Source organism: Somniosus microcephalus, chromosome 8, assembly GCF_052327205.1.
Source record: "Somniosus microcephalus isolate GS21.2 chromosome 8, FLI_Smic_1.0, whole genome shotgun sequence".
NCBI classification, from domain to species: Eukaryota; Metazoa; Chordata; class Chondrichthyes; order Squaliformes; family Somniosidae; genus Somniosus; species Somniosus microcephalus.
In genome coordinates, this window is record NC_140994.1 from 225968309 (window position 1) to 225993161 (window position 24853).

The 24853-nt window shown below is 44.0% G+C and overlaps 1 protein-coding gene across 1 annotated transcript in view; it reads left to right on the top strand.

Annotated features, from left to right (window-relative positions):
* Positions 1-24853, top strand: part of hspa4a (heat shock protein family A (Hsp70) member 4a) — an 80250-nt gene that overhangs the window by 45902 nt on the left and 9495 nt on the right. The window contains exons 11-16 of the mRNA XM_085995741.1: positions 3446-3579; positions 5069-5265; positions 6985-7086; positions 11363-11518; positions 20284-20409; positions 23688-23795. Of these exons, the coding sequence (XP_085851867.1) occupies positions 3446-3579; positions 5069-5265; positions 6985-7086; positions 11363-11518; positions 20284-20409; positions 23688-23795 (823 nt within the window). The remainder of the gene's footprint in view (positions 1-3445; positions 3580-5068; positions 5266-6984; positions 7087-11362; positions 11519-20283; positions 20410-23687; positions 23796-24853) is intronic.

The window sequence follows — 24853 nt, forward strand, 5'->3', positions numbered from 1 at the left end:
GGTGAATAAGTGTTGCTTGATAGCACTGTCGACGACACCTTCCCTCATTGTCGACGACACCTTCCATCACTTTGCTGATGATTGAGAGTAGACTGATGGGGCGGTAATTTTTTTTTTAATTGGCTAGATTGGATTTGTCCTGCCTTTTGTGGACAGGGCATACCTGGACAGTTTTCCATATTTTTGGATCGATGCCAGTATTATAGCTGTACTGGAACAGCTTGGCTAGAGGCGCAGCTAGTTCTGGAGCACAAGTCTTCAGCACGACAGCCAGTATGTTGTCGGGGCCCACAGCCTTTGCTGTATCCAGTGCGCTCAGCCGTTTCTGGATATCACGTGGAGTGAATCGAATTGGCTGAAGACTGGCTTCTGTAGGGGTGGGGACCTCGGGAGGAAGCCGATATGGATCATCCACTTGGCACTTCTAGCTGAAGTGGTTGCAAACGCTTCAGCTTTGTCTTTTGCACTCACGTGCTGGGCTCCACCATCATTGAGGATGGGGATATTCATGAAGCCTCCGCCTCCTCCCGTTAGTTGTTTAATAGTCCACCACCATTCACGACTGGATGTGGCAGCACTGCAGAGCTTTAATGTGATCTGTTGATTGTGGGATCACTTAGCTCTGTCTGTAGCAAGCTGCTTCTGTTTTTTAGCATGCATGTCGTTCTGTGTTGCAACTTCCCCAGGTTGGCACCACATTTTTAGGTATGTCTGGTGCTGGCTCCTAGCATGCTCTTCTACACTCCTTATTGAACCAGGGTTGGTCCCCTGGCTTGATGGTAATGGTAGTGTGAGGGATATACTGGGCCATGAGGTTACAGATTGTGGTGGAATACAATTCTGCTGCTAATGATGGTCCACAGCGCCTCATGGATGCCCAGTTTTGAGCTGCTAGATCTGTTCTGAATCTATCCCATTTAGCATCTTGGTAGTGCCACACAACATGATGGAGGGTGTCCTCAGTGTGAAGATGGGACTTCGTCTCCACAATGACTGCGATGGTCACTGATGCCAATGCTGTCATGGACAGATACGTCTGCGACAGGTAGATTGGCAAGGATGAGGTCAAGTAGGTTTTTCCCCTCGTGTTGGTTCTTTCACCATGCGTCACGGGCCCAGGCTGCAGCTATGTCCTTCAGGGCTCGGCCAACTCGGTCTGTAGTGGGGCTACCGAGCCACTCTTGGTGATGGACATTGAAGTCCCCCACCCAGAGTACATTCTGTGCCCTTGCTACTCACTGTGATGGAATACTCTCCACTTACCTGGATGAGTGAAGCTCCAACAACACTCGAGAAGCTAGACACTATCCAGGACAAAGCAGCCCACTTGATCGACACCCCACCTACCACTTTAAACATTCACTCCTTCCATCACTGGCGCACCATGTCTGCAGTGTGTACCATCTACAAGCTGCACTGCAACAACTCACCAAGGCTTCTTTGACGACATCTCCCAAACCCACGACCTCTACCACCTAGAAGGACAAGGGCAGCAGGCGCATGGGAGCATCACCACCTCCAAGTTCCCCTCCAAGTCATACACCATCCTGACTTGGAAATATATCGCCGCTCGATCAAAATACTAGAATTCCCTACCTAAAAGCATTGTGGGAGTACCCTCACCACACTGACTGCAGTGGTTCAAGAAGACTGCTCACCACTACCATCTCGAGGGCAATTAGGGATGGGCGATAAATGCTGGCCTTGCCAGCGACGCCCATAATCCAGTGAATGAATAAAAGAAAATGGTCCCGCTCCTCCTTATTGTGCCCCTCCCTTTCAAAACCGTTGTCATCACCCCATGCTCAAAAAAATCCACCTTAATTCCCTACTGCCCCATCTCCAACCTTCGTTTCCTGTCTAAAGCTCGTGAGCGTGTTGTCGCCTCCCAAACCTATGCCCACCTTTCCTGCAATTCCATGTTTGAATTTCTCCAATCGGGTTTCTGTCACTGCCACAGCACTGAAATGGCTATAATCAAAGTTATAAATTCCATCTTCTGTGACTGACCATGGTGCACTACTCCTACTTCTACACCTCTCTGCAGCCTTTGACACAGTCAAACGCCATCCTCTGTTGTGTAGCTCATGCGACTGCCCTTGCTTGGTTCTACTCTTGTCTATCCAATCATAGCCATACCGTATCCAGCAGTGGCTGATTTTTTCCCACCCTGCACAGTCACCTCCGGAGTTTCCCAAGGCGCTATCCTTGGTGGTCCTCCTCTGCCTCATCTATATGCTGTCCCTTGACGACATCATCTGAAGACATGGGTCAAGTTCCATATCAGTGCAAATGACACCCAGCGCTACCTGTCCTCCTCCTCTCTCTCGAGCCCTCCACTGCCTCTTGTGTCGTCAGACTACTTGTCCGACATCCAGTCAGTGATGAGCCAGTTGCAATTTCTTCGAGTAACCAAACATTGGGACGACTAAAGCTGTCATCTTCGGACCTGCTACAAATGCCATACCCTCGGCACTGATTCCATCACCCTTCTCAGCCACTGTCTCTGGATGAATCAGACTGTTTGCAACCTTATCATTCTGTTTGACCTCTTCGAACCCCGTATTTTCTCCATCACAAAGACTGTCTACTTCCACCACCGTAGCATTGCTCATCTCTGCCGCTGCTTCAGCCTATCTGCTGCCCAAACCCTAATCCATGTCTTTGTCACCACCAGACTCGACTATTCCATTGCTCTCCTGGCTATCCTCCATAAACTTCACCTGATCCAAAACTCTGCGCCCCGTGTCCTGTCCCACTCACCCATCATCCCTGTGCTCGCTTACCTATATTCACTCCTGGTCCCCCAACGTCTCCAATCTAAAATTCTCATTCTCCTGTTTTAATCCCTTCATAACCTCGCCACTCTACCAATGTAGCCTTCTCCAGCCCTACAACCCTCTAAGAGCTCTTCGTTCCTCCATCTTTGGCCTCTTGTGCACCCCCACTCTCTCCATCCTACTGTTGGAGGCTATGCCTTCAACTGTCTAGGCCCTAAACTCTGGAATTCCCTCCCTATATCTTTCCACCTCCCGCTCCTCCTTTAAGACACTCCTTTTAAAATCCACCCCCTTGACCAAGCTTTTAGCCACCCCTCTTAAGACCTGCTTTTCTGATTATGCCTCTGAAGCACCAAGGGATGTTTTTCTACATTAAAGGCTCTATATAAATGCAAATTATTATTTGACCTAATTTCTCTTTCTCACCCCCTTTTTTGCATATAATTAACCAATGAGAGAAAATATTTTTTCTAGACCTAGCGTACATTGAGTGCAAACAAACATTTTGCTATTAGACTTTTGTAATGCAATATTTACACCATTGTTACACATGTAGTTTTCCTCAGATTAGCGACTTGTGTGGCGAATGATCAGTATATTTAGTTTTCAGTGCATTTGAAATTGATTCTAATAGGTTCTACGATTTTTTTTTAATTTCTCTTTAGTGATTGTGAGGTGTTCCCCAAGAACCATGCAGCACCATTCTCCAAAGTTCTTACTTTCTATAGAAAAGAATCCTTCGACCTTGAAGCAATTTACAATTGTCCTAAGGAGTTACCATATCCTGACCCCCAAATTGGTGAGATGTAGCAAATGCTTCTGTTTCCTCTAAATGTTGTTTTCACGTTGAGAGGAATGTTTGCGCAATTTGAATGGATTTCTTTGAGGGTTGTTAAAACTAGCTTGGAGTATAATGGCTGTCCTTACGAAGCTCAACCATAGTTTCTAGGGTGTTAGAGAGTCTATGAAGATCTCTCCAAGCTGAAGTTTTGTCTCTTTCCATGCCTCTCCCCATATCTCTAATGGGATTGGTTTGAGAACACGGAGTGTTGCATTTCACGATTTTCAACCATTTCCCTGTGGAAGGATTCAGGTAAGAGTTATATTGAAGTATTAGGTTTAAAATCCAGCATACAGCCATGTGCAGGGTGGAGAAGATGAGCAGTCTGTTGGAATGTTGCATATTCTCTGTTCAAACAATGGGAGAGATCGTTAAGCTTGTTCCTATGAATCATCCAGGCTCATTACACTGATGTAACACTATTCAGTAGTTAGGTGTCTTGCTGGGTGGAGCTGGCTAACAACCCGTGGAAGAGATTTAGCAGGCTGAATTGATAGTTCTATAGGCCAACTTCCAGGCAGGGAAGGAGTTGGGGGTCCTAATGCCAAACTTCTTGTCCCAGGAGGCCATAAGAAGAATGAAGAGACACATGTTTGAAGTAATGTTAGCTGAGAGGCAAGTAAGGCTTAGGTCAGTCTACCTTAAGTCTCATTCAGTGATGAAAACTGACAAATGAAGTGTTACTTAGACAGCTAACCAGGACAGTGTTGTGTATTTTTTTTATTATTTATGAGGAGGTACTGCATGTACACTGTATTCAGGTAACAGTTGCTCTATGTTCATTTACTGCTTGAAATAAAGCAGCTTAATGATTTGTATCTTGCCTCATTTCACTAAAGTATTAATCAGTCCACCTTCTGGAAAATTGAAGAAGTGCCTGTGAGGACACTTGTGAGAATCATAATATCTAGTTCATATAACAAGGGGTCTCTTACCCCGCCCCAGGTTATGCTAGCTTATATCGAGACATTGAATAGCAAAAATAAACTCCTGATTGTGAGGGATTTGAGTGCAGGGGAGTTATCCCCGGTGTCCTGGCCAATATTTATCCCTCAACCAACATAACAAAAAGAGATTATCTGGTCATTATCACATTGCTGTTTGTGGGAGCTTGCTGTGCACAAATTGGCTGCCACGTTGCCTACATTACAACAGTGACTACACTCCAAAAGGTACTTCATTGGCTGTAAAGTGCTCTGAGACGTTCGGTGGTCGTGAAAGCCGCTATATAAATGCAAATCTTTTTTTTCATTTCTTTTTCTTACAGGAGAGATAAGTGATTCTGACCAGAGAGAATATCTAAGGCAGACCTGAAATTTGTATTCCTTATAAAAATGACTCTTTATTTCAACTCATTACTTGCAGCATTAATTTGAAGGTTTTTATTTGAGGGGAGGGGTGTTTCGATGTACAGATTTTTATTAGATCATTTGAATTTACTATTTAGGTCACTTTACTGTTCAGAAAGTGGTCCCTCAAAGCGATGGGTCCAGTTCGAAGGTGAAAGTGAAGGTGCGAGTTAACATTCACGGTGTCTTCAGTGTATCCAGTGCCTCATTGGTGGAAGTGCAGAAATGTGAAGAGACGGATGATATTCCGATGGAAATGGATCAGCAATCCCAGACTAATCTAAAAGAGGAGGAGGTATACTTAGCTTGCATTGCCTTGCTCTTAGTGGGCTATTTCATGAACAATGTTGAGATTTATATCTGGCGCTCCTTTTGAATTCTTGTCTACCTATGCAATTGGGAAGCAGAACCATTCATAAGAAAAAGATTGTCTTGATCGTAACATTAAAAGTATTAATTCATCAGTAGTGTTAAGACACTAGGTTGCTTGCTAAAATTAAGTCCTCATTTATTCCCCCGGCCCCACCACCAACAATCTACCTCTTCTTCAAAGCTTCTGTGCAACCTCCCTACCTGAAAGGATGGACTAAAGATCAACTTTCTAGCCTTGTGTCCAATTAGTGCTTGATTGTTCAGCTCTTTGATTTTCCTTTCCTCTGCGAGAGGGATGTGACTGACCTCCATTCAGTAATTGCACACAGCAGCAAGATTGTGAACTCTGTGGGTTAATATGGATACAGACAATTGTCCTGCACCAAAACTAGTATTGAGTTTTAACAAGTGATGTGCTAGCTGCTGAGGCTTTATTACCACTACTGCCAGTACTTTACACAGAAAAGATTAACAGACATAAGCCAATATTTATTTATTTTTTGCTGTGATTTCCACACCTCATGAGTATCTGAGTTGTGCTGTCAACAGGGAAGAGCTAAGGGATGATGGACCACAAAAAGGGAGGAAAAGTTGAATTGTCAGCTATGCTGGGCCAGCCTTCAGAATCTTTGTCAGCTATAAAGGGGTGTGTTGCTCACGACCAAGGATTGATGATTTGTTCCCACTGCTCCCCCAAATAAAAACTAGTCTCTTTCATGTGCGCAGTTTTGGTCTCCTTACCAAAGAAAGGATATATATTTGCCATAGAGGGAGTGCAGCAAAGGTTCACGTGACTGATTCCTGGGATGGCAGGACTGTCGTATGAGGAGAGATTGGGTCGACTAGGCCTGTATTCACTAGAGTTTAGAAGAATCAGAGAGGATCTCATTGAAATGTATAAAATTCTGACAGGGCTAGACAGACTGGATGCAGGGAGGTTGTTTCCCCTGGCTGGGGGGTCAAGAACAAGGGGTCACAGTCTCAGGATACGGGGTAGGATATTTAGGACTGAGATGAGGAAACATTTCTTCACTCGGAGGGTGGTGAACCTGTGGAATTTTCTACCACAGAAGGCTGTGGAGGCCAAGTCACTGAATGTATTTAAGAAGGAAACTCTTTTACCCAGCACCTAAATAACCGGAAATCTCTTAACCGGCAAAATTCAAGAGTAGGTTCAGGTAAATTTTACTTCATATTAGTGGCAGTTCCTGGATCTGTGGCTGTGTAACTGGGGTTCGTGCACTTGTTGCTAAGCAACAGGGACACTTGGTCTGTGGCTGGAGTCCCTGCACATGTTGCTAAGCAACAGGGAAGCCTGGATTTGTTGCTGTGTATGGAGCTCTCGTACCTTTTAAACTATACCTCTCTGTAATCCGGACTTTTTGATAAACCGGCACCACGCCGGTCCCGTTGGTGCCGGATAATAGTTTCCTGTAGATAGATTACTAGACACAAAAAGCATCAAGGGGGCATGGGGAGAGAGCGGGAATATGGTATTGAGATAGAGGATCAGCCATGATCATATTGAATGGCGGAGCAGGCTCAAAGGGCCAAATGGCCTATTCCTCCTATTTTTCTATGTTTCTATATTGTTTTTAAGAAATGATGGATTTTGGAGCAAACATACTTTTGTTCTTTTCAGAGTAAGATGCAAATTGACCAGCAGGAAGAACCAGCTCATGGAGATGGCTATCACCCACCAGGATCAGCAGAGGGTCAGAAAAATGAAATCGATGAAATGGAGGTAATTTTTGTGGTTTAACTTCTTCTGTGATTTTTACATCATGAAGTGGCATTATGGATTATCCCAGTGAGCATTAAAGGATCAATGGACACTCCAGAGCATTCATTAGGATAATAAAACTCTGTACTTAAGAAAATTATAGAAAACTACTTTAGAAATCTTACCACAAGTGAATGCCCATCATTTTTATCACATTCAACTGCATGGGATACTTTTTTTTAATTCATTCGTGGGATGTGGGCGTCACTGGCAAGGCCAGCATTTATTGCCCATCCCTAATTGCCCTCAAAGGTGGTGGTGAGTCTCCTTGAACTGTTGCCGTCTATGTGGTGTAGGTACTCCCACAGTGCTATTAGGTAGGGAGTTCCAGGATTTTGACCCAGCAACGATGATGGAATGGCGATATAAGTCAGGATGGTGTGTGACTTGGAGGTGGTGGTGTTCCCATGCACCTGCTGCCCTTGTCCTTCTAGGTGGTAGAGGTCGCAGGTTTGGGAGGTGCTGCTGAAAAAGCCTTTGTGAGTCGCTACAGTGCATCTTATAGATGGTACACACTACAGCCACCGTGTGCCAGTGGTGGAGGGAATGAATGCTCAAGGTGCCACCACCTTGAGGTGCCGATCAAGTGGGCTGCTTTGTCCTGAATGGTGTCGAGCTTCTTGACTGTTGTTGGAGCTTCACTCATCCAGGCAAGTGGCGAATATTCCATCACACTCCTGACTTGTGCCTTGTAGGTGGTGGAAAGACTTTTGGGGAGTCAAGTGAGCCACAGACTACCCAGCCCCTGACCTGCTCTTGTAGCCACAGCGTTTGTGGCTGGTCCAGTTCAGCTTCTGGTCATTGGTGACCCCCCCGCCCCAGGATATTGATGGTGGGGGATTTGACAATGGTAATGGTGTTGAATGTCAAGGGAAGGTGGTCATTGCCAAACATTTGTGTGGTGCGAATATTACTTGCCGTTTACCAGCCCAAGCCTCAATGCTGTCCAGGTCTTGCTGCAGGCGGGCACGGACTACTTCATTATCTGAGGAGTTGCAAATGGAACTGAACACTCTGCAATCATCAGCGAACATCCCCATTTCTGACTTTATGATGATGGGATGGTCATTGATGAAACATTGGATCAAGAGAGAATGGCAGCCCATTCTGCAGCATTTCTTTAACTTCAAATTCATAATTATTAAAAATTATAAAATGTTAATCTAATGGAATGATATGGGGGGGGGGGGATTAAGGAGAGAATTCCAGAGCATGGCACCAAGGCAACTGAAGGCACGGCTGCCAATGGTGGGGCGAAGGAAATCTGGGGTGGACGTGGCCCGAAGTGGAGGAATGCAGAGTTTTCAGAGGGTTGTAGGGCTGGAGGAGAGTACAGAGCTAGGGAGGGGGAGGTATTCGATCACAAGGATGAGAATATTAAAATTGAGGTGTTGCTGGTCTGCCACTTCTTCCTTCCCTCCTGTGCTCTAACCTACTCCTCTCAACAACTCCTCCTCCCTGCTGCCGTGCGCCCCCCGCCCCCCAAGCTAACAGTCCACATCATCTTCCTTCGCCTCTTCCAGTCTACTACCACCTTCCCTTCTCCCTCCTTCCCTATCCACTACATTGTCCTCACTGGCAGGAGGATGTAATTACAGTAGGACAAGCTTCCTTGCAGATTACATTATAATAGTGAGCTTAGGAATTTATAATAGGGAAGGAAAGTTAACAAAGTGCATGCAGTCATGGAGATTTTTTATATATTGTAGATGACTATCAAATGTTGTTGTATAAAAATACAGACTGAATGTATGACTTTGAAATGGGGACTGAATTATGCCTGTACATCTTGGTCCGCTAACCCCACTGCCTCTGAAGACACACTGGCCTAGAAATGCGATGTTGTAGCGCCGGCCATTAAGGCTGGTTTAGTTGAAAAAGTGGCGGCAGCCTCTCTATTGCCCGCTTCCGGGACGGGACATGGCGTCTGTCATTTTGGTGAGGGCCATAGCGCTGCCGTTGACAACACTGGCCTCTCAAATTTAAATAAGTAAACTGTGATGTCAATCGGCGTGCAACACCTGATTTGATGTCACGACTGTTAACTTGAACGTTCTTGCTCTCCGTAATGCTGTGTCCTGAATACGCACAGAAAAATGTGTGAAGCAGTCCTGCAGAGACGCTGTCAGCGCTTCTTAAAGGGGCACATGCATCTTTCAGATAAGTTTGGATTTCAGCTTTTGGACTTTTTAAAAATATTTTGGTGCTTGATGCAATAGATTTAAAAAGTTATTAAAGTTTGCAGGGTGTGCTGCTGGATGATTGCAAGGCTTTGGATGGTAAAGGAAGGCCTCTGAGAAGACAGAAAATGCTGGAAGTACTCAGCAGGTCATGCAGCATCTGTGGAGAGAGAAACAGAGTTAACGTTTCACGTCGAGATGCTGCCTGACCTAAGTACTTCCAGCATTTTCTGCTTTTATTTCAGATTTCCAGCATCTGCAGTATTTTACCTCTGAGAAGACCACTTGCTCACAGTCCTGGGGAGCACATGGAAATGAAGCCGAGGCAGCAAAGCGGACAAGCTGCTCACAGAGGGAAGAGGAGGAAGCAGAAGAGGAGGATGCAACCCAGACGGCCCCTTTCTGGCCAGGATATCCGGGATGGAATCATCTGCGGTACCAGTGAACTTGACCCCAATTCCCCTTTCAACATTTGTCCCACACCTTACCTTCCTTCTGTTACTGACCATCACAGTGTTCTCTTGGCCACACTGCTGAAATAAAAGCCACCACAAAGCAAACTTTCCAATCCAACTTTATCCATAAATGCATCCAATATGACATCAAGAAATCAACTAATCACCCTTGTGCATTCCCTTAGTGACTGTCTTGTGCCTGCCTTTGCCTATCCTAGTGATGTCACGCAGTCCTACCCCAGTGGCTGCAGCATAGCTGGTGGAAGGCTGTTTACTTTCAGCGGGATTACTGCAGATGGCCTTACAGGACAACCTCGAGGAGCTGGTGGCTGTGAGTGTGAAACCGAGTGATGGTGTTTCTTCTTCAATCTCCTCTCCCTCTTCTTGGTCAACCACTGGCTGGGCAGGCTTTCAGACACCCAACGGTAGAGTTGTGGTGAGGGGAGGGCAGGAAAGCAAGAGCTGCATGCTTACACCATGTGCACCTTGTAAATCAGAAGATACTGTGAGATAAGGGGGAAGTGGGATGTGAGAAGGAGGCTAACTTCTGAGGATCCAAGCATCTTGTATTCTTTCAGCCCTGCCGCTGGCCAAGGGCCCAGCCATGCCCCTGCCAAGAATGGCTAGCACCGTCTTCTCCAAGGGAGTGAGGTGAAGTTAGAAATGTGAGATGTGCCTTGTGTTTGGTACAGATTGTTGGTAGGTGAGTGATTGTTGGGGGGTGAGGTGGGGGTGTCGTGCAATGAGCAGTGTGTGAGGCTAGTGGTGCAGTTGGTTGGAGATGGCTTTTGAAGATGCATTCACTGACGTTGACCACTGGTCTGAGGTTATAAAACTTCTTTGGGCACTGGAGCTAGGTTCTGAAGGAGACACTGCTGCCAGTGATGGTGATGTGGTCCCACATTGTTTTTTCTGGAGGGGCTCATGGGCCCCTGTGGGTAAAGGACCTCTCTTGCAGTGTTGACCCCCTGCACAAAGTTGGAATGCTGCTTGCGAGACCCTGGGTGCCTTGTCCCTGGCATGTTGAGCCATTGGTGTTCATGCTGAAGCACGTTTACCATTTTTTACATGCAGAAGCCAGTTCTGCTTCAAGAGCTGAAGACTACCATTTTGGAATTATTTTTAATGTTTTTTTTCATTTTAGAAGGCAGTTCCCCTTTAAGGGCTCAAGACTGCTTTTCTAAAATGATAGGCTAGCTTTCGACAACACTGCCTTGCTCCAGGGATGCTACGATCACGCTACATTGGGCCTCTTGCTAAAACTACTGCTTGAAACCAGCATGTTCCATGGTAGGTTCTGCACTCCGATCATTTAAATCAGCAGGCAGCACCAAAATAACGGTGCTGCCTGCGCTCTTTTTATGGGCGGGAGTTAACCTCACTCCACGATGGCACCAGCCGTTTTGCTGCGCTATCGAATTTCTAGGCCATTTAGTCTTCACTTCCCGTATGCAAACTCATGGGAGATGGATTCCTCAGCTGTATAAAACTTTCCTTTTAACAGTTCTCTTGATTTTGATTTTCGAATACAATATTATGAAAAAAATGTTTTCATTGTGTTTAACTCAAAACTTTGGTTAATTGCTTCATTATTCTTTTTAGACATGTGAAACGGCTTCAAAGGAAGATAAAAACAGAGACCAGCCTCCACAGGCAAAGAAGGCAAAGGTCAAAACAAAGACTGTGGACCTACCTATAGAGAACAATCTGCAGTGGCAACTGGGTCAGCAACTGCTGAATATATACATTGAAGCTGAGGTAGGAAAGATAATGAAATCTTTACTCAAAGATGTTATAGAAAAACATCTAGAAACCAAAAATATGAGGAATAGTTTGCACGGATTTCAAAAGTGAAGGTCATGCTTGACCAAGCTTATTGAATTCTTTGAAGAAGTAACAGAGAGTAGACAAGGGTAATACAGTAGATGTAATATATTTGGATTTGCAAAGGCCTTTGCTAAGGTATCGCATAGTAGACTCATGAATAAGGTCGGGACAGGTAGCAGAATGGAAAGCAAGCTGACTACAAAACAAAACAGTGGGGATTAAAGGCAGCTACTCTGACTAGTGAAAGGTGGGAAATGGTGTTCCACAGGGATCAGTGCTGGGACCAGTTCACAATTTACATAAATGATTTGGGCTTGGGAATCAGGAGTACAATTTCAAAATTTGTGGACGACACCAATTGTGAGGTGTAGTTAATACAAAGAAAGAATGCAACAAAATACAGGAAGACACTAATAAACTTGCAGAATGGGTGTGTAATTGGCAAATTAATTTAAATACAGGTAAGTGTGAGGTGGTAGTAAGAAAAAGGAGTTCACATACTACTAAATATAGATAGATGGATAATACAATTTTGAATGGGATAGAGGAGCAAAGGGATCTAAGGATACAGATACACAAATCACAAAGTAGCGAGCAGGTTAGTAAGACCATTTATTTAATAAAAAAAGCAAACCAAGCACTGGGGTTCATGTCCAGAGGGATAGAATTGAAAAGCAGAGAAGTTATGTTAAACTTATATTGAACCTTGGTTAGACCACACTTGGAGTACTGTGCACAGGTCTGGCCTCCATTATTATAAAAAGGATATAGAGGCATTGGAGAAGGTGCAAAAAATATTTACAAAGTTGATACCAGAACTGAGAGGATATACTTATCAGGAAACGCTGAACCGGATGGGGCTCTTTTCTCTAGGGGGGAAAAAAAGGCTGAGGTGACCTGATCTTTAAGATAATGAAAGGGTTGAGATAGACGTAGAGAAAATGTTTCCACTTCTGGGGGAGTCCAAAACTAGAGGTCATAAATATAAGATAGTCACTAATAAATCCATTAGGGAATTCGGGAGAAACCTTTTTATCCAAAGAGTGGTAAGTATATTGAACGTGCTACCACAAGGAGTAGTTAAGGCAAATAGCATATATGCATTTAAGGGGAAGCTAGATAAGCACATGAGGGAGAAGGGAATAGAAGGATATTCTGATCGGGTGGGAGGAGGCTTGTGTGGAGCATAAACGGCAGCATAGACCAGTTGGGCCGAATGGCCTGTTTCTGTACTGTACACGTGATGTCAACTTTTTTCAAAGATGTTACATTTACATCAGAAGATACTGTGAATCTGTACGGGGTAGGGGAAAACCAACTACTTTTTGATGGTGCTTATTGGGCCAGAAAAAGAGTATCTTGCACTGGTTTTGTTGCACACCAACATTGGCTCCCAACATGCCTAAATCTAGTACCTGACGTGTACAATAACTTATCTGAACAGGGTGTGCTGAACTGGTGATGAAGTAAACAAGACCTCCTACCAAGAGATTTGGTTTCACTTTACCAGTTCAAACAGATTCTGTATGCATTAGTGTAACAGAGACATTCCACATATCTGCATTTAGTGTTTTCAAGCTCGAATTACAGCATTGCATCTCACTTTTTAATTATCCGTTCCTGGGATGTGGCGTCACTGGCAAGGCCAGCATTTAATGCCCATCCCTAATTGCCCTTGAGAAGGTGGTGGTGAGCCGCCGCCTTGAACCGCTGCAGTCCGTGTGGTGAAAGTACTCCCACAGTACTGTTGGGGAGGGAGTTCCAGGATTTTGACGCAGCGACAATGAAGGAACGGCGATATACTTCCAAATCAGAACATAAGAAATAGGAGCAGGAGTAGGCCATGCAGCCCTTCGAGCCTGCTCTGCCATTCATGAGATCATGGCTGATCTACTGCCTCAACTCCATTCACCGGCCCTATCGCCATATCCCTTGATGCCCTTACTAGTCAGAAATCTATCGACTTCTGTTTTGAATATACCCAATGACGACTGAGCCTCCACAGCCCTCTGGGGTAGAGAATTCCAAAGATTCACCACCCTCTGTGAAGAAATTTCTTCTCATCTCAGTCCTGAATGGCCTACCCTTTATCCTGAGGCTGTGGCCCCTGGTTCTAGACTCCCCAGCCAAGGGAAACATTTTCCCAGCATCCACCCTATCGATCAAGCCCTGTAATAATTTTGTATACTTCAATGAGATCCCCTCTCATTCTTCTGAATTCAAGAGAATACAGGCCTAGTTTACTCAATCTCTTCGCATACGACAGTCCCGCCATCCCAGGAATCAATCTCATGAACCTTCATTGCACTCCCTCTATGGCAAGTATATCCTGGTAAGGAGACCAAAATTGTACACAGTACTCCAGGTGTGGTCTCACCAAGGCCCTATATAATTTGGAGTAAGACTTCTTTACTCCTGTACTCAAATCCTCTTTAATGAAGGCCAGCATACCATTTGCCTTCCTAATGGCTTGCTGTACCTGCACATTCACTTTCAGTGACTCATGTACAAGGACACCCAGGTCCCTTTGAGCATCTGCATTCCCCAATCTTTCACCATTAGGAAATACTCTGCTTTTCTGTTTTTTTTTCTACCAAAGTGGATAACTTCACACTTATCCAAATTGTATTCCATCTGCCATGTTCTCACCCACTCGCTGAGCCTGTCAAGATCCCCTCTTCACATCATCTTCACAACTGACACCGACACCTAACTTTGTATCATCAGCAAATTTGGAAATGTTACATTTAGTCCCCTCATCCAAATCATTGATATAGATTGTGAATAGCTAGGGTTTCCAAGCGTTGGTGGGAATCTCGAGCAGCAGAGCGGGGCTATAAAAGGCCCCAGAGACCAGGTAAGGCCTCACAGCGTCGGCGGGAATCTCGAGCGGCAGAGCGGGGCTATAAAAGTCCCAGAGACCAGGTAAGGTTTACCAGTCTCCAGTCTGGGAACTCGGAGGGAAGGAGAGAGGTAAAAAGTAATCCAAGTGTGACGTCACCAGAAAGCGGGTAAGTGATTGGTTGGTGAGTATTTCTCCCTTTTGAAGCTTAAATCTCTTTGGTTTATAGTTTCTAAGGTGTGATATCGGGGCAGAGGGTATTTAAGAATAATAAATTTAATTATATAGAATGGGAGGTCAGGTGATGTGTTGCTGCTGCAATGTGTGGGAGCTGGTGGACACCATTAATGCTCACGGTGATCACATTTGCAGTAAGTGTTGGCTGCTCGAGGAATTCCGGCTCCGTGTTGAAGAGCTGGAGTCCGAGCTTCAAACACTGAGACACATCAGGGAGGGGGAGAGTTACCTGGACTCTGTATCACGAGGTATTCACACCAATTAGATTAATTCAGATGTAGTCCGTGGCCAGGGTCAGGATGGTGTGACTAGAAGTGAGGCAGGTACGGGGATCCAGGAGGTAGTGTTGGAGGAGCCGCAGCCCTTGCACTTGTCCAACAGGTTCGAGGCTCTTACTCCCTGTGAGGATGGGAACAGGGACTGCGGGGAGGATGAGCAACCTGGCCACAGCACCGTGGAGCAGGGGGCCATTCAAGTGGGGGGAGTTAAAAGAAATGTTGTAGTGGTAGGGGATAGTATCGTTAGGGGGATAGATAGATAGAGTTCTTTGCAGCCGAGAGCGAGAGTCCCGAAGGCTGTGTTGCCTGCCCGGTGCCAGGGTTAAGGACATCTCCTCTGGACTGGAGAGAAAGTGGGAGGGGGAGGATCCAGTTGTCGTGGTCCATGTTGGTACCAACGACATAGGACAAGGAAGGAGGTTCTGCTGAGGGAGTTTGAGCAGCTAAGGGCCAAATTAAAAAGCAGAACCACAAGGGTAATAATCTCTGGATTATTACCTGAGCCACGAGCAAATTTGGCTAGGACAAATAAAATTAGAGAGTTAAATGCGTGGCTCAAAGACTGGTGTGGGAGAAATGGGTTTTGCTTCCTGGGACACTGGCACCAGTACTGGGGCAGGAGGGAGCTGTTGCGTTGGGACAGGCTTCACCTGGCCAGTGCTGGGGCTAGAGTCCTGGCGGATCATATAACTAGGGCTGTAGAGAGGGCTTTAAACTAACTAGTGGGGGGGAGGTTCCTAGAGAGCAAATAATAAAAATGACAACAGAGAAGGTCATAGACTTAGGTAGCAGTGGGGAAATTAAAAACCAGAGCGTGTCAGGAAGGGGCAGAAGGTATGGAGTAAAAAGTAAAGTAATAAAAAGGGCAAAAGCAGGAACTAAGTGTCACAAAACATCTTTGAAAGTTCTCTATCTGAATGCACATAGCATTTGTAACAAAATAGACAAGTTAATGGCACAAATAACTACATATGGGTATGATCTTGTGGCCATTACAGAAACATGGCTGCAGGGTGACAATGCCTGGGAATTAAACATACCAGGTTATTTAACGATCAGGAAGGACAGGCAGGAAGGAAGGGGAGGTGGGGTGGCTATGCTAATAAAGGAAGGAATCACTGTAATACAGAGAAATGATATTGGGTCAAAAGATCAGGATAATGAAACAGTTTGGGTGGAGGTAAGGAATAATAAGGGGAAAAAAACACTAGTGGGCGTAGTCTATAGGCCTCCGAACAGTGGCAACTCTGTTGGACGGAGTATCAATCAGGAAATAGTTGAGGCTTGTAATAAGGGAACATCTATAATTATGGGGGATTTTAACTATCATATTAATTGGACAAATCAAATTGGGCAGGGCTGCCTTGAGGATGAGTTCATTGAGTGTGTTAGGGATGGGTTTCTTGAGCAGTATGTAACTGAACCGACCAGGGGGCAAGCAACCTTAGATCTGGTCCTGTGTAATGAGACCGGATTAATTAAAAATGTCCTAGTAAAGGATCCCCTTGGAATGAGTGACCATAACATGGTTGAATTCCATATTCAATTAGAGGGTGAGAAGGTTGGATCTCAAACAAGCGTGCTAAGCTTGAATAAAGGAGACTATGAAGGTATGAGAGCGGAATTGAGTAGAGTGGATTGGGAAAATAGATTAAAGGGTAAGACGATACATGATCAGTGGTGTACATTTTTAAGGAGTTATTTTACAACTTCCCAAAAAAAATATATTCCACTGAGAAGAAAAGGGTGTAAAAGAAAAGACAGCCATCCGTGGCTAAGGAAAGAAATTAAGGATAGTATTCGACTAAAAACAAGGGCATATAAGGTAGCCAAATCTAGTGGGAGGATAGAGGATTGGGAAAACTTTAAAAGACAGCAAAAAATAACAAAAAGATTGATTAAGAAAGGGAAGATAGATTATGAAAGTAAATTAGCAAAAAATATAAAAACAGATAGTAAGAGTTTTTATAGTTATATAAAAAGAAAAAGGGTGGCTAAAGTAAATGTTGGTCCCTTAGAGGATGAGACCGGGAAATTAATGGTGGGAAATATGGAGATGGCAAAAACACAATGAATATTTTATATCAGTCTTTACAGTAGAAGACACTAAGAATATCCCAACACTGGACAAACAGGGGGCTAAAGGGGGGGAGGAGCTAAACACGATCAAAATCACTAAGGAAGTGGTACTCGGTAAAATAATGGGACTCAAGGCGGATAAATCACCTGGACCTGATGGCTTACATCCTAGGGTCTTGAGGGAAGTGGCGGTAGGGACTGTGGATGCATTGGTAATAATTTTCCAAAACTCCCTGGACTCGGCAAAGGTCCCGGTAGACTGGAAAACTGCTAATGTAACACCCTTATTTAAAAAGGGCAGTAGACAGCAGGCTGGAAACTATAGACCGGTTAGCCTAACATCTGTGGTAGGTAAAATTTTGGAGTCCATTATTAAGGAGACAGTAACAGGACATTTGGATAATCATAATTTAATAGGACAAAGTCAGCATGGTTTTATGAAGGGGAAGTCATGTTTGACAAATTTGCTGGAGTTCTTTGAGGAAGTAACATACAGGGTGGATAAAGGGGAACCAGTGGACGTAGTGTATTTAGACTTCCAAAAGGCATTTGACAAGGTGCCACACAAGATTATTGCTTAAGATAAAAAATCACGGGATTGGGGGTAATATTCTGGCATGGATAGAGGATTGGCTATCTAACAGAAGGCAGAGAGTTGGGATAAATGGTTCATTCTTGGACTGGCAATCAGTAACTAGTGGTGTTCCACAGGGGTCAGTGCTGGGTCCCCAACTCTTTACAATCTATAACGATTTGGAGGAGGGGACTGAGTGTAACCTATCAAAGTTTGCAGATGATACTAAGATGGGAGGGAAAGTAGTGAGTGAGGAGGACATAAAAAACCTGCAAGGGGACATAGACAGGCTAAGTAAGTGGGCAGAGATTTGGCAGATGGAATACAATACTGGAAAGTGTGAGGTTATGCACTTTGGCAGGAAAAATCGTAGAGCAAGTTATTATCTTAATGGCAAGAAACTGGAAAGTACTGTAGTACAAAGGGATCTGGGGGTCCTGGTGCACGAAACTCAGAAGGTTAGTATGCAGGTGCAGCAAGTGATTAAGAAGGCCAATGGAATGTTGGCTTTCATTGCTAGGGGGATAGAATATAAAAATAGGGAGGTATTGCTTCAGTTGTACAAGGTATTGGTGAGACTGCACCTGGAATACTGCGTACAGTTTTGGTGTCCATACTTAAGAAAGGACATACTTGCCCTCGAGTCAGTACAAAAGGTTCACTCGGTTAATCCCAGGGATGAGGGGATGGACATATGAGGAGAGGTTGAGTAGATTGGGACTCTACTCATTGGAGTTCAGAAGAATGAGAGGCGATCTTATTGAAACATACAAGATTGTGAAGGGGTTGGATCGGGTGGATGCGGCGAGGATGTTCCCGATGATGGGTGAAACTAGAAGTAGGGGGCATAGTCTTAGAATAAGGGGCTGCTCTTTCAAAACTGAGATGAGGAGGAACTACTTCACTCGGAGGGTGGTAGGTCCATGGAATATGCTGCCCCAAAAAGCTGTAGAAGCTACATCATTACATAAATTTAAAACAGAAATACAGTTTCCTAGAAGTAAAGGGAATTAAGGGTTATGGGGAGCGGGCAGGGATTTGGACATGAGTCTAGGTTCGGATCGGTCATGGCCCTGTGGGTAGCGGAGCGAGCCCAGGGACCGTGTAGCCTGATCCTGCTCCTATTTCGTGTGTCTAATTCTGTTAGATTCAGGAGATGGTTCTGTGATAGTGGATTGGCGGTTAGGATCAGATCAGCCATGATCTTATTGAATGGCGGAGCAGGCTCGAGGGGCCGATTGGCCTACTCCTCCTATTTCCTATGTTCTTATGTAAGCACCGATCCTTGTGGTACCCCACTAGTCACAGCCTGCTATCCTGAAAAAGACCCGTTTATCCCTACTCTTTGTTTTCTGTCTGTTAACCAAGTCTCAATCCATGATCCAAGTCAGGATAGTGTGCAATTTGGAGGTGGTGTTCCCATGCGCCTGCTGCCCTTGTCCTTCTAGATGGTAGAGGTCGCGGGTTTGGGAGGTGCTGTCAAAGAAGCCTTGGCGAGTCACTGCCGTGCATTTTGTAGATGGTAGATACTGCAGCCACAGTACGCCGGTGGTGGAGGGAGTGAATGTTTAAGGTGGTGGATGGGGTGCCAATCAAGCGGGCTGCTTTGTCCTGGATGGTGTGAGAAAATGAAATCCACAACTGATCATGTTGCAACATAATTGCATCTTAACGCTCAGTTAAGAATATTTAATTTCCCAATGTTTGAGGCTATGTAAGTTGGACCAAACCCTGTTTGTCTCCCAAATGTATGCATCAATGTCTAGTGAAGCATGAGATCTGGATTTGTGTTTAGATGTTCAAAACGCTGATCTAAATAGCCTCTTTCCAATCTATCTTTGGTCTGAACTTTTTAAAATTATTTTTTAAAAGGGTAACTTCTCCTTTACACATTTGAATTCTGTTTTATGTAAATTGCAGGTTTAATTTCTTATAATTGGAGGTTTAAATGTAGCATTTAAAAAAAATTTAAAAAAGTCATTCAGCCTACTTCTGGGACCATCAGCCCTTAATGTTTGCAAAGGGACCAAACTTCATGCTCTACCTGTGGAATAGAACAGGGGCATGCAGAATGATCACAATGAACTCCACAAACTCTGAAGCGTGACCTCTCTGATGCTTGGAACAGCAAATTCTTATTGGCAACAAAAGTGCTTCCCATGTACTCAGCTGCAAGATTTGCAAGTTTCAAATTTGCTACTTTATCGATCTCTACAAATCTTCAACTCATCAGGATGAGGGATGAATGTGCTAAAGCAAACATTTCAGTTCTTCCTCTGTACCCATGTCCAAGTGCATTGATTTGATGCAGACTATTCCACTTTTCCCATAAATCTGTTATTAACCTCCTCTTCAGGAGAGTGCTCACTACTTCACCAGGGTAAATGTTATCTTAAATGAGCCATGGTTCTGGCCTTCCAATGCCAATTCATACTATACTTTGTGCAGTTTTTGTACTGTCAATTCATACAGTTTGGTACTCTTCTGTCCATTTCCATATTTGTTTTCATTGAATCCTTATTTATTTTATGATATTGAGAAGAGTTTTTAAAAATCCTGTGTTCACTTTTTGTTATGAGATGCCTTACAAATGCAATTTTATCTTCAATTTAATAGAAATTATGCAAGCAGCTTTGAAATTATTGAAATATCTTAACTATAAATAGTTTTTTCTATTTCCATTTAGGGTAAAATGATTATGCAGGATAAACTTGAAAAGGAAAGAAATGATGCAAAGAATGCACTGGAAGAATATGTGTATGAAAGTAGGGACAAGCTAAGTGGAATCTATGAAAAGTTTGTCAGTAAAGATGTAAGTATTTAATTAAATGTCAGGCTATATGTGTGTAATGAGGAATAAAAGTGGAGGGTTCTAAAACTATACCTGGAGTTTTATAATGGGCTATTCTATGTCTCAGCTCCTGCTTTGAAGCGAGGCGATTGTGAACAGCAATGGGAAATAAGTCTATTAAATAACGCAATAGAAATAATGAACTTGTGTATTTTTACCTACGTTTTATTGTTTCTCTATTTTACCTTGTGCCAAATTGGTCCTCGGTGCTCTGAAATCCATGATCAAAACATACCTTTTAATACTGCCAAGATTTTCCCTATGGGAGTTTTTTTGCTAATTGGAGGGGTGGGGTGGGGAAATGTCATTCTGAAAATGTGGTTAGAGAAAATAGCCATTACAGTTTGTGTACACTGCTGAGATCTTTTTCAGGTTTGTCCCTCTGGGCTAACTTGATCATGCTATTTTAGTTAAAGTTGCTTTCCACTATTCTTGCGTTTTTGCCTTTGGGGAGGGATTAAGATGCTGGTCAAGTACTTTCTCTGCCATTCCTTTGGGTTCATTGCATAGCCTCTTGAGTTGGATGGTGATGGGGGTGGGGTGCAGTTCACTGCACTGGCAGAATTGTGCCTGCACATGATTCTGTAGTTGTTCCACCATAACAGCAAACCCTACCCAACAAGAGGCTGCTTTCTATTCAGTTTAGTGTAAGCCAGCTGTTTGTAGTAATTTCCAAACTCAAAGAACAGGGTTTTTTTTTAATCCTAATACTTGGACAGCATTCTGTTTGGATTCTCAAGTAGGAGTCCCAAGTTCTCCTCTTGACTAGATGGTCAGGATTTTGTGCAGTGTGCGCTTGCCAAACTGAAGGGCCGTGGGGAGAGGGATCTCTTCCTGAATCACTTAAACATGTCTACCGAGGGCCTATAGCGACTGGATGCAGGAATTGTGCTAAACATTTTAAGCAGACATGACCTTATTACAAGCAACACAGTTTTTGTTGTGTATGGTTAGGTCCACATACTGTTTAAATGTGGTCCCACTCGGGCCTGAGAGATATTCTATTTATTTATGCGGTGGGTAAGTTTATTTTTCTGTGCGAGAGGGGAATGCTTTCAATTTAAAGGAACCTAGGACCTACTTTATGTTCATCCACACAATTGAGGAAAAATATGGCAGTTGTGTTCGGTGATTGTGTAATTTATGTAGATTTGTGATGATGGCGTTTACATAGAGTAGGCGAACAAAGTGATTTTTATTTTGGCTTTAAATGCTTTTATTTTTGAATTCTCAAATTTGAATGGAGAAGTGATAATAGCAGTGTGATACTGGATCATTTGGTACACCTCAGGTCTGTTGAAAATTAGTGGAAGTTAACCTGCTGCTTCTGAGATTGCAACCATTTTTGAAAACTCCTGTGTGTTGGAATATCCATTTTCCTGTTCCATGAATATCAAAGATGCATATGTAACGCAGTGGCAGGGGATAAACTAGGATGGATAAAATGAAGATGGGCTTTAGTAAAATTCTAAACCACTTCTAAATATACTGCAATAACAACAGAAAATGCTGGAAATACTCAGCAGGCCAGGCAGCATCCGTGGAGAGAGAAACAGAGTTAACGTTTCCGGTCTGGGACCCTTCATCAGAACTGGACCAAGCTGGAGATGTAACTGATATTAAGCAGGTGCAGAGACTGGAGGGGGGGGGTGGGATTTAGGAGGGGAAGAAGGAATTGAAAGAACATACTGTGCTTGTGGAAGAGGCAGGAAAGATAAAATGTTGCAAATGGGAATGGCAAAATAATACAGCATGAAAAATGGGGGCAGGGGTTATTGTCTGAAATTGTTGAACTCGATGTTGAGCCCGGAAGGCTGTAAAGTGCCTAATCGAAAGATGAGGTGCTGTTCCTCAAGCTTACGTTGAGCTTCATTGGAACAATGTAATAGGCTGAGGACAGAGAGATCAGAGTGGGAGTGAAGCGGAGAATTAAAGTGACCGGCGACCAGAAGCTCAGGGTCACCCTTATGGAGTGAACGGAGGTGTTCCGCAAAGTGGTCGCTCAATCTGCGTTTGGTCTCCCCAATGTAGAGGAGACCGCATCGTGAGCAGCGAATACAGTATACTAAATTGCAAGAAGTACAAGTAAATCACTGTTTCACCTGGAAGGAGTGTTCGGGGCCCTGGACAGTGGGAAGGGAGGAGGTAAAAGGGCATGTGTTGCATCTCCTGTGCTTGCACTGGAAGGTGCCAGGTGAAGGAGAAGGGCTGTTAGGAGTGGACCAGGGTGTCGCGGCGAGAGCGGTCCCTTCGGAATGCTGAAAGGGGAGGTGAGGGGAAGATGTGTTTGGTGGCGGGATCACGTTGGAGGTGGCGGAAATGGCGCGTTGAATGTGGAGGCTGGTGGGGTGAAAGGTGAGGACAAGGGGAACCCTATCATGGTTCTGGGAGGGAGGGGAAGGGGTGAGAGCAGAAGTGCGGGAAATGGAACGAACGCGGTCAAGGGCCGTGTCAACCACAGTAGAGGGGAATCCTCGGTTGAGGAAAAAGGAAGACTTCGGAAGCACTGGTATGGAAGGTGATATCGTCGGAACAGATGCGGCAGAGATGGAGAAACTGGGAGAATGGAATAGAGTCCTTGCAGGAAGCGGGGTGGGAGGAAGTGTAGTCCAGGTAGCTGTGGGAGTCAGTGGGCTTGTAGTGGATGTTTGTCGAAAGCCGATCACCAGAAATGGAGACGGAGAAGCCAGGGAAGGGAAGAGTCGGAGATGGACCATGTGAAGGTGAGGGAAGGATGGAAATTGGAAGTAAAGTGAATGAACTTATCTAGTTTCTCTCTCCACGGATGCTGCCTGGCCTGCGCAGTATTTTGCTATTGTCTAAATATACTGTCGTGTGTTTAGTGAATGTCTGTCTGCATTAATGCCTGTGACTCCTTATTTTTCATAGCGAAATATGCTTCAATTGCAAAATATCGAATTAATTTGTATTAAATGTGCAAAATCTGTATGGGACATTAGACCAGATAATTTCAATTCATTAAATATATTCAAGAAGGAGTTAGATATATTTCTTCAGGCTAAAAGGATCAAGGGATATGGGGAGAAAGCAGGGACAGGGTACTGAGTTTGAATGATCAGCCATGATCTCATTGAATGGTGGAGTAGGCTCGAGGGGCCGAATGGCCTACTCCTGCTCCTATCTTCTATGTTTCTATACTTTGAATTAATAGTGAAATGTAAATTTTTGTACTCTTGGTTGACATAAAGACCAATATGAAACTTTATTTTTACTCCTAGGAACAAAGCAAATTAAGCCTGCTGCTAGAAGACACAGAAAACTGGTTATACGAAGACGGTGAGGATCAGGGAAAACAAGTGTATTTAGATAAATTGGCTGAATTGAAGGTAAATATGTACAACTTAGTGAGACTCTAACTGGGAGATACATATGCATAACTATTTCTCTAACATGCAGTGAAACAAAACTTTGTATTCCTATAGTTAAAGGTTTTACTCTACTTTGTATTATAGGTTTGTAGGAGTAGAATTTCTGAGATATTGATGACAAAACTCTGTCATTAATTGTCGATAATCGGGATCAGCAAAGCAGACCTGGAAAATGGAATAAAATTACTGTTGCAAACCACTGCCACTAGTATATAGAATGACGCGAACTGGATTTTTTGTGTTAATTTAATTGTGCAAGCACAACGGGTGTACAAGACCGTATAAACTGAGCAGCTATCCATTTCAGCAGATCCCTCCTGAATTCACACCATGCTTTGATTTCAGTTTGGCCTAAAGTGCACTGTCACATGCAAGAATACCATTATCATATGCAAGTACTCTTATACTAAAAGTACCCATCATGTGATTTTCCATCATTTATGACCGGATTGTGCTGTGTGTTCAACCTGGCTACATGGAGTAGACATAAAGAGCTCCATACAAAAAGATCTTGGAGGCAGTGGCTTTAAAAACAAAATCAGTAGCTGTTTTTGCTGTTCTTTCAGTGGGGTAAGAGTTAGCATTAAAACTTCCGAGACTGTTTATATTGAAACCAAAGCTGCCAAATGTGTGCAAAGTCAGTGCAACAAAAACTTGCATTTATATAGAGCCTTTTCACATAGTAAAATGTCCTAATGCAATGCAGTCTATAAGTGAAGCATTTACAAGAGATCAGCAGAGCAGGAAATTCATTAAACAAGATGGTGACTAGAAAATGGGCTCCAAGAATTCAAACTTTCACTTCAGCTCAGAGCAAAAAGGCATCTAACTGCAAAGCTACAGAGCCCCGTGCAAGTTGGCAAGTCAATTTAAAATTAGTGATGTGCAAACCCCATCACAGTATGTTCTGGTTAAAGTGCTGCAAGGTGAAAGAAAACATGTGATGGAGATCAGCTGATGCTGGAGCCTGACTGCCCACACCCACAGTTACACCACCAACCATCTGCAGACCCTGG